The 11326-nt window shown below is 37.0% G+C and overlaps 1 protein-coding gene across 1 annotated transcript; it reads left to right on the forward strand.

Annotated features, from left to right (window-relative positions):
* The first annotated feature begins 778 nt into the window (after positions 1–778).
* On the forward strand, positions 779–8692 carry LOC109697444 (NXPE family member 4). Its single transcript, XM_074059628.1, is given in 13 exon segments — positions 779–912; positions 1541–1641; positions 1644–1808; positions 1811–1891; positions 1894–2211; positions 3925–3964; positions 4157–4233; positions 5502–5563; positions 5565–5636; positions 5639–5706; positions 8163–8254; positions 8257–8406; positions 8409–8692. Coding segments are annotated over 13 exon segments (1644 nt in total).
* The last annotated feature ends 2634 nt before the right edge of the window (positions 8693–11326 follow it).

An 11326-nucleotide genomic window follows, 5' to 3' on the forward strand; every position in this document is an offset into this window, starting at 1 on the left:
ATACTCCATGGAACTAGACACATATTAGGTAAATACTCAATATTTTTAAGCAAGAAGTAAAAACACAGACTACACTTTTTAAAATCTATGAGGAGATTGAGACTCTCAGTTTCAAAAAAGGGCAATTATAATCATGTTGGATTTTCTTTCAGTATTGGGGAAACTTATCATTATATATTACATTCTAGGCAAAAAAAAAAAATAAATCAGACCCGACATTGTCACTCACACATTATGAAATTCACTTAAAGATAGAAACCTGGGGTAGTTTCTGGATGGGTAGTAGAGTTGGACTGAAAACCAAGATTGTTTCTTAAATTATTCATTTAACATAATTCAAGAATTCTTTAAGGACGTCTTCTAGGGCATGTTTTGTAATATAAGAATAATATTTTCATCTCATCAGATTTCCCTACTCTTCCAACAAAGAACATGGTGAGGAATTAATGTTTCTGCTTCACACTGAAATTGTGCAAAGGTCAACTCTGATAACTGTTGTGACTGACAAACTGCAAAATAAACGAAGAGAACACAGGAGGTGTTTCTGACTCCCATGTCAGGGTCAAGAGGTGGAAGCAACAGTACTAAAAATTGGATAAGGAGTAGCAAGTCCACAGGCAGACGATGGCATATGGTACATTTGTAAAGAAGAGTGAAGAAGGAAGCAGTTCACCAGCAGGAACAAAGTCTCAGAGGCAAATTACAGGGGAAAAAAATCAATGTATATAGAGGGACTCCCTTCTCATCTGATTCCTCCTCTTATGTCATCTTTCCCATCATGTCCTCAGATACCATGCTTCAAAAAGTACTGCCGATGTTGACATCTTTTTTAGTTGTTGCCTGGATAATTTTTATAATTTCTCAAAATTCCACAAAGATAGGAACATTTCTCTCTACTTTAATTTGAAGCCTGTACTCATGGGATCTTTATTGCCAGAACTGGTTAGCACTCCTGCCCCTTTTCTCCCATTTCAAGTCTGTTTTCTCCTTCTGTACTACACTTCATTTCATAGGGCCTGTGGACACTGACTATCTCTACTTCTACTTCCTTTCCCATTCGTCCTGAATGCATTCTAATCCAACTCCTATGTCCCAAACAACCCAAAGTGCTCCCTGATAAGGCCTCCAACTTCAAAGTCACTAAAGACGTGTTACTAAAACCAGGTGAATATACTCCTCAACCACCTAGGTCCAGTTTCCCTTGTCTGCTACTTTTGCCTATGAGTTCGTTTTCTGTGCCAAAGTTATTTTTCAGTAACCCAGTTTCCCTTATGTCTATTGGGTATTAATAATTATAAAAGTTATTTCCACTCTAAGACTATGTAGGAATTCACTCATATTTACTTATATCTATACTGAAATAGTTACATTGTTTATATGCAAATATCTTCCACAATGGAGGTTGTTCTGTAAATGGCATAGGGTATTTATCAATTTAACTTTTCCCAATTCCTTTCCAATTATTTTAAACCACTTAATACAAATTCAGTCTTCTCCCCCACTGATATTTTCTTTTTCCTGTTTACTTTGTGCAATACAGATATTTAACTAAAACTATTGAGAAATCTTCATGACCTAAAACAGCAGTGACACTGGTTAAGTCACCAACAGGAACTGAGCTGAGTGTCATGGAAATCCTTCAGAACTATACAAGCAGTTCCCACTTAGACCATTCACCTACATGAACACCACCAGCAGCTCCAAACAAACACAGAGAGCCACCTTCAACCCTCGAGACATGTACTGCAGTGGGGACCAGCTGCATGTCTTGCTGGAGGCACGGGACTACCTTGAACACAGGAGGGAATCTTGGGGGACTTTCTGAGGGCCAGGATGTCCTCCCCAGCCCGGAATGCAGGAGCTTCAGGAAAGGTAACAGACTTCAACAACAGCATCAACTTGTCAGCTTCACTCTGTTCTGGGAGGGCCAGGTCTCACTGTCTGTCCTACTCATCCACCCCAGTGAAGGGGTGTCTGCTTTCTGGAGGGCAAGGAACCAAGGCTATGACAGGGTGATCTTCACAGGCCAGTTTTCCAGTGGTGCCTCCCAGGTCTACAGTGATTGTGGCCTGGCTTTAAATTCAACTGCTGACCTGGGCCAGTATCTTGATGGTCAAGATCAAGAAGCTTTCTACTGCGTGAGACCTCCACATGTTCCCTGTGCTGCGCTCACCCACATGCAGTCCAAGAACAAGAAAGTTTCTCATCTTAGCATGGATTCTACACTGGACAATATAGTGCTATAGCCTGTGTGTCATTCTAAAGGAAAGCTCCGTGGTTATAACAAATTTGGGATGCTTTAAGAAGAGTCATTTGAGAACAGATCTGTGAATTTTGGGAGCCATTGCTTACTTGACAATAGTTCCCAAACTGTTTGGATATTTCTTCATAATCAATGAACTAAAAAAAAAAGGCAGAATAAAGACTAAAAGAGATTGAGAAATATACATATGTCCTCTAAAATGTTCTTCCTGCATCTCAATAAATTGACTTGCACACCTCCTGTGTACCTGTGACCTATGCCAGTAAGAGACAAAGAAAAATGGAAATTTACTAGATGGTATGAATCTGGAGATACCGAAATCAGTTTATCTCTAAGAAATAACAGAAGTACTCTATAATCTAGCTTCTTGAGTCTTTTTTGATTTGTAACCACCCACAGATTAAGGTCAAATGTGGGCTTTGAGAATATGGTAAAATTCAAAGTGTTTAGTGCTTCCAAACGCAACAGTACATACTTTTTTTTTTCTGTTTAATTTTTTGTATTTTTTCCTTATGTCAATTAATAACATAATAATCCCTTATATCAATTAAGAACATAAAATCAATTAAGAACGTAAAATTTTCCCAAGTATTGATTTATAAGTGACGTTTATAAGTCCCACAAAAAGTTCAGTTTCAGAAAGAGTAATATTCATTGATCTCTTTAAATGCAATGTTGATCCTTATTTTAAACTAAGTACAACAATAATTTAATGCATAAGCTAAATGCAAAAATCCTGCTTACATCCACATCTGGTTTTCATCAAGTACACACTTCCACAATGAACTGGTACTTACAAGTATGTTAATAAACACCACCCTAGCTACTCACCCTGCCATCAGCTTTTTAAGCACTGCCATTTCTGCTACTGAAAGCATTCATTTTTAGATGCTCTAATCTGATGTGGGAAAATGAGATCTTCTAAAACTTAACTAATAGTAAATGAAGTCTTTCAACACAGAAGCACTAATATGAAACTTAGTTTTTCAGACAAACAAAAAACCCTCTTGTTACCTTTAGAAGATAATATTAAAACAAATTAAGACAGATAAACATTCTTGAAAACTTGTAGTTTCCTATGCCATCTCCTTAAATAAACACAAACCAGTTCACTACCTTCACGAATCTTTCAGTCCACTATTGTCTAAAAACCTTAGAATGCATGAAATGCAAATCTTAGCTGTTAGTCAAAAGGACATTTAGAGCTCACATATTAAAAGCTACAGCATTGCTTATAATGGCACAAATCTATCTACACGTAAATACTACTTTATCCTTTAGCTAGGTGAGAAGTCAGAAGGAACTACATGGTTTGCAACACTTTAACTTGAATGTAGTCATTAAAAGCCAAAAAGTGAGTTAAGTATGGTTGTATAAAGGCAGACAGTTAACGGCTCAAATATTACTCTAAAATTGAAGACATGAAAATAAAGCTGAAAACCTAGTGTTTCTCCATCTTTCATTTACATGCCTAGATAGCGGGACATCACCATAGAAAACACATTTATCATATATGGTTTCCACAGAAGAAGTAAATGTTCAGAAAGTACAAAGGGTGTCCAGATCCATAATTTGCTTCGTCAAATGCTTTTCTAGTTCGTTTCAATTCTTCATTCATGGTAAGTAAGTCTTAAACCTTAGCAAACTTCCGTGGGTCTTTTCAAATCAAGAAGACAGTATCTTCCACTTGCACTCGACCTTGTCTTCCGAATGACATTGCCTTGTGAGTCATTTCCATGACGAATTCTATGACAAGGTCTTCAAGAACATTCACTGCCTCAGAGTAAGGATTCTGGTCACCCCAAATCCATACATTCTTTGGAAAAAAGTCTCTTTCTTTTACCGTGTCCACCTTCTGCACCTCCTCCAATTTCTTCATTTTCCTCCTCAAAGGTGGGGTCTTCATCCTCATCAGCCATCTCAGCAGCCTGCCACCCACAGAGCCAAGTTGGCTCTCTTCCCATACTTGTGTTGGTTTGGTGATTTTACAACTAAATCCACTTAAAGGGCTTTGTTTTTCTGCTGGACTTGTTCACTGCCTCAGTCCCATCGGCTTTTTGCTCATCTATTTAACCAAGGCTGGCCATGGTACCAGGTCCCTCTTTGAGTGAATGGTTGGAGTAATTAGGGTATTTTATAACTGCTCTAATCTCTTCACCAATCTACTCCTCAGGTAATAGATTACCTGCCATCTTACACAATGATCTTTGAGCATTAAAACTCCCTCCCATCTTATTTAGTTTTTCACCTAACAACGACCACCCTTTCCACTCCACCTCCCATATCACTGGTAGCCCAAGAATCACCATGCAGAAGTTTCCATTCTGTCTTCTAACAGTCAATTCATTACCATTCTCACCTCTTGGTCTTTATCACGTTTCCAACCATTTTACAAGGTAGAATTCCTACGTTTACAATGACTAATTTCTTTAACTCTAAATGGCTTTAAAAACCCATCTGAAATGCTTTTATATCTAACTTAAGTATTAATAGCTTAACAATTGTTAAAACACTTGTCCACACTGATGTAAAAATATGTACCTGATTGTAGAAATGGTATTTTCACCTCTGATATGTGGGTACACACATCTACCGTTTGTTAAAATTAAAAAACTACTCACTTGGATTATGAAAAATAATTGTCTTAAACCTGGCACTGAAATCCTGTTCTCTCAGACCCTTCATAAACCAGTGACAAGGGTGACTAACTGGGCCTTTTTGGACCTCCAGCATTCCCTGAAGTCTGCAACCATACCCATTCCGATTGGTTACTTTCCAAGCCAAGCTAATTGGTAATACTTGTTAATGCTCTGCTTCTAATTTGGAGAAAGTATAGTTTGATGGGGCATTGAAGACACTGGGAGAGTGTATGACAAACTTAGGGGCAAACGGATAAAATGAGAGGATGAATGAGCTTTCACACTATGCAAGAATTGACAACATTGCATTCATAGCAAGGTTGATAAATACATTGTAACAGAAAGTCACTTTTTCTTGAAGAAAACTTCTGATCCTATAATGAACATATAAGAGTATCATTTAGAAAAATCACATCAGGGAAAAATTTTACTGAACAATAGATGTTTCATTGTAAGGATACATTAATAAGCCTTTTCTACTACCCACCACTGCTAGTTAAGAGAACACTTCAGAAAGGACAGAAGGCTCTTAATGAATACTGATGGATAATTTGGTGTCTTAGAATATCCTATCTTGCTATTCTTTGACAAATAAATAGTTCCAATGAAAGAGAAATGCAAGCCTGGAATCCCATCCACAATCCCCAGTGCCCATGCGTGGAAAAAACACATGGAATTCCATCTTCCGCAGTTTGGCTTCAGTGGAAATGAAAGCCTGCCTCGCAGGAAAACTTACATATATCTGCTGGGAGATTCCACAAACCACCAGTGGATGGAATACTTCACAGCCAGTATCAAAAGTATGTCTGAGTAGAAGCCATTATTCACATCTCTCATTTCAGGGGGAGAAAGGACTGTGGGAAATGCCACTTCTTTACCATATTTCTTAATCACAACACACCAAAAGTTTTCTCAAGACACTATTAACTTCTCTTTAAAAAATACATTTATCTACTAGAAGGGAAAGAGTATAGAAAAATGTACATTACTTTCTATTCTTACATCAATATTTATGAAGCAGGGTTAGAAAATTATTGATGGAGAGCAGGATGAGGAAGAATGACTGGTGAGGATGAACCTAACCAAGATAAGCATATATGGAAATGTTACAATGAAACTCCCTGTGCAGTAAGATACACTAATAAAAATGTGTTTAAAAAATATTGATAGAGACAAAGAAGATCTAAGAGATTAAACAGTCCCCCTTCAATAGTTACACAATGATTGTGGGTATGCATTCTAGATGCAGATGTCCTGGGTTCAAAACCTGACTTTATATTGTGGTAGTGTGACCTTGGAAAAATTCCATAACCATTTTCTCCCTCATTTGCCTTATGTGTCAACTGGGATAATCAAGAATATCCACCTGGTAAAATGAAGTAATATCTATGAAACATTTCATATATTGTCTGTCACAAGAGAAGTAAGCTCTCTTTGGTGTAAGCTATCATCTCTCCATCGTTACCTGATTATATGGCAAATGCAAAAGCAAGGTAATAATTTTGCATCAGGTAGACACTCTAGTTAAAAGCTTGGGGTACAATTAACAGACCTAGACTGTGCCAAAGAGAAACTATTACCAAGGCATGTTATTTATTTTCTCTGCCTTATTTTCCTCATCTGTCAGTCAGGAATAATAATAGTACTGGTGAATGTTTTGAATATGAAATGAAGTAATGGATAGAGAGTACTTAACACATTGCAAGGCACACTGGCACATAGAAATTGCCCAAAATGTGATACAAACTGCAGCTATTATCATTGGCTAATGTCACAGCTGGGGCTAGTGTCAGAACACTAGTTTAGTTGCTCTATTTATTAAACCAAGTATCCACCAGAAATAACTCAGAATCCACTAATAGATCTTAGCAATCCCACCTAGAAAACCATCACTACCTGCCCCCTCTACGTCCCTGAGCCCTAGCTCTTATCACTGAGGAAAATGTAGACACTAAGGCATCATCCTGGCCTTCTTGATATAAGGCCACTTTGGTAATCTCCAATTTAGGAAGAAAGCTTATACTCAATTTTAAAAAGGGCAAACTGATAGGGTCTAAGTTCCAAGGAAGAACTTTCCAAGAAGAATTCCCAATAAGGGATACTTTTAAATTGTGACCTCTAATAAATGAACACCTTGTGACCTTATTTCCCTCAGCTACAAAACTAAGGGTCTGGTGATAACTTTTAGCACCACATTGTACAATGCGGACCTCTTAGGTCATCCAAACTACTGGGTTATAGAGTTACCTATCCTCTTCAATTCATGTTGTAAGTCCTACTATGAAGATATCTCTTGCACATTTCCTTAAAAGTTGAATTCTATGCCCCAAGTTTGCTTTGGAAAAGAAAACTAAAGTTATTTTGACACAAATGAAGAAAACAGTCATTTTCCTACTTCTATCACATCACTTTTGAAATTTCAAACACAGCCCTTTACTGCTATGATGATAATATGGCACAAAGCATTAATAATCATTGACCATATGTTTTCCTAAGAAATTCTAGCTATAATACAGGTGGCCTTCATATTCTGATAAGAGTTTAAGTAGCTTGATAAGAATAAATGACTTCATCCTATTTTGTTCATGCTATGCTTGTTTGTAGAAACATCAAGATCAGGTAGACAATTTTCACAAGAATTGGGGGAACTTTGAGTGCTAATTCTTTCACAAACATAGGCAGTTTCACTTCTTTTCTTGGTTTTCTACAACATGACAATTAGATACAATATCAGTGTCATTGAAAAGAGTGACAGTTTGGGTCCAAATAAATGTTGTGTAGACTGTAAATTACTTCACTAATGAGTACTGTTTTATAGATGATGTATTCAGTGCTATTCCATATATATGAAAGAAAGTATAGAACATAATTTCAGACTTAACTGAATTTACAGAGTAGATGGGGAAATTTGTTTATTGAGTTTTTCAATGTAAGTAACATCAGTTAGCAGAATCCTCAAGTTAGTTCAGGCCACAGACAGGAAGTCCACAAAAAATTACAAAACTCACCACATCATTGTCTAATGAAGTTTATCTCAATGTCTAACCATCCCCAGCACATTTCAATCTGCCTGGCTCCTCAAGTGGGCAAACATAATCTCTCATATTTGTGTAAACCTTTTAACTGTGTAAGTAAGTTTCAAAACTATGCCCTCAAACATGTAAGAAATCAGACATAATTGGCTTAACTCTAAACATAAAATCTCTTCTCTTATGATTGGCAAATCTTTGTAATTCTTTTCTCCTTTCATTTGTTATCAGCACTAAGTCAGTTAATCTGCATGAATCTGGAAAATTATAACACCAGCTTGTTATGGACTTGGACAGGCATATCAACATCCAGTGGCAAAACCTGGCTACCCCTTGATTGGATCATTGCGCTATTCCATCAAAGTGATGAACATGGCCAGAGTAATTGTCAGAACTGGAGGGGAGAAGAATACTGTCATTGTTATTTCTCTGGGCCAGCATTTCAGAATCTTTCCCATTGATGTTTTTATCCTAAGGGCCTCAGTGTCTACAAAGCTGTTCAACATCTTCTTCTGAGAAGCCCAGACACTATGGTTATCATCAAGACAGAAAATATCAGGGAGATGTTAATTGATGCAGAAAGATTCAGTGACTTTCATGGTTACATTCAATATCTCATCATTAAGGACATTTTCCAGGATCTCCAAGTGGGCATCATTGATGCCTGGGATATAACAATTGCATATGGCACAAATGATGTCCACCCACCTCAACATGTAGTTGGAAATCAAATTAATGTATTCTTAAACTATATTTGCTAGGTAACATATATCTCTGAAAATCATTCAAATAAAAAGATCTGATGAAGGTGAGAGAATATGGTTGACGGATTTTATATTCATATATGAAATAGACCAACAAAACCTCTTGCAATTGCTTTAAGTGGGTCAAGGAGGGGGTTGCTGGGGGGAGGATGATGGGAGCAACTAACCAATGTATAATGTAAGGCTATTCAGAATTGGCTCAATCCCCCCTGTATAATATAGATATGTACATATACATATATATGCTAATAAAAATGTCAAGCATAAAAAAATTTAAAAAGCAGTAATAAATCATGTTAATATGTAAAAAATATTTTAAAAATCTATTTACTATCTGCAAACATGACAGGTGCCTTATCTAACTCCTAGTTAGCCTGAGAAGATCATCTGCACTCTAGCTAATATTCATGGATTCAGTCAAACAAGGTTTATAAACTAGGTATCTCCTTAAAAATGAAGTTCCAAAGAGCTCCGGAAAGTTTCTACCCTTCTTGATCAGAGTCATGCTGCTCTTCAGCAATGGGAAGTTAAGACCACTTGAGTTAAAATTCTTCTTTCTGATGAAAGGCCAATTCAGAGCAATAAAAGTAATTGTAAAATAAATATTTGGAGAAAGCAGTCTTATTTACTTTTTCTATCACTAAAGACAGACTCAAGATGATCTTCAAAAGAAGAGACAAGTGGCATGAGGTGGTTTTCCCAGAGTCATGGAGGAGCAGATTTGTGTGCAAGGGCACAGAATGATGAAAAACTCCAACTCTCCATTCCATGTAGGGACTGCAGAGAGGCTCCAATCTCATTCCATAGCATTTGTCACCCAGAAATAGAGGTGAAGGCCCAGTGCACTATAATTCAAGGAGTTATGCTTTAGTTTTTTTCTCAGTAATTATAAGACACTAGAAAAGTCAGGTCAGCTTCCTGGGCCTCACTTTCCCTAATGAAGGGTTCACTATGATTTATGATCCTGAACCATCCTTGGTGTAGATTAGGGGCAATGGGTAATCCTTTGGAAACCTTCTTAAGGGACAGAATTCAGAAAAGGTACCTGATAGACAGGGTACGAGTTCACTATGACCCCTTTAGTCAGAGTTTAGCTACTCTTACATATATGTATACAGCACTTCTGGATGACCTTTTGTTATGAAAAACATTCCACACCTTAACACAAGTTTGAAAGCCATTATTCAGGTCAACATGAGTTTTTATAATCTACACATGTAGGTTACCATTTTAATCACTCTCATTTACATTCTAAAGGGCCTTCCCCAAACCTAACCAAAAAGGAATGATTAATATGATAATTTTAGTTAAAAAGGGCAATGTAGTTATCACAACATAATTTGGCAACATATTCCTGAATTTTGTAATCTTCCCTGTGCCTCACATAACATAGGGTCAAACCCTGCTCTTGATGCATCTGGGAGAAAACAATTACAATAAAACGTCTGAAATCCCTTTACTCAGGTTCCTTTGTCCAGGGAGTTACTATTTATTGTCAATGAATCACAATAAATTCACATTTCAGTGACTGATATATATACAAATGGTCTAAAATATTTATTAAATCCAAGGCACTGTTCTAGTCTTTGAGGATTCAGTGGTTAAAAACAACACATGGAAATCTGTCATCAAAATGTTACCTATTAATAAAGGAAAATATTATGGAATAATATATAAGAGTCTATGAAAAAAAGGAAGCACATGACAAGAAAAGTGATAGAGTGTCATGTGCTGGAGATGGAGATGGCTAGTTAGTCAGAAAAACATTTTATAGAAGTACTTCAAGTGGAATCAGAATGATAGAAAGGAAGCAGCTATGAGAGAAATGGAGAAAGAGAGGTCCTAGAGAAAGAAGGTCAAGTGGAGAACCCATGAAGCCTGGTCCAATTTGGTTTGCAGAAAGAACAATAGGGGACCAGAAGACCTAGAATATTGTCAAAGCTATGGGAAAGGATGGAGGTATTGCTTAAACAGTAGACTGCCTGCCTAGCAAGCACAAAGCTCTGAGTTCAAATCCCAGTGCTACCAAAAAATATATATATATGATATGGGAAGGACGTGGAATCCTATTGCAATTATAATGTGGGAGGAAGAAGGCAGGAAAGGGAAAAAAAGAGAAAGAGGGAAATGAAAAATTAAAGAGTGAAGATGAAAAGGAGAAAAACTTCTAAAACTATAGAGGCAGAATAAAAGAATAATGAAAGGTGCCACGACCCCTTTCCCCACTCCACAGGGCAAACATGCTTTCTCCATTTACTGGAAGCCAACAGCAGAATTTTAGCTACCCTCCAGTTCTCTGCATGGTGTTCATGGGCAGTAGGTCTGCTTATTGGTAGCTGATTTGAGTCTCCAGGTTTTTAGAAGAAAGTTTGCCCACATCAGAGAGCCACCATGAATATTTTTACACTATGATCTCCAGTACCTTAGATAGCTGAAAATTAACGTTTCTACTCTCAAGAGTCCCTAGTAATATATGGGGAGAGAAAGAGAAATATCAAACAATTCCTGACAAGCATCAAGTTAGCACAGCCTGTGGAATTATAACACTCTCTAACTCGATTATTCTTTTCTTAAAAACTGTATTTTTAATTGATAAATAATTCCAAATGTGATCTTTGGACTCATATATAT

This window comes from Castor canadensis, chromosome 2 (assembly GCF_047511655.1).
Source record: "Castor canadensis chromosome 2, mCasCan1.hap1v2, whole genome shotgun sequence".
NCBI classification, from domain to species: domain Eukaryota; kingdom Metazoa; phylum Chordata; class Mammalia; order Rodentia; family Castoridae; genus Castor; species Castor canadensis.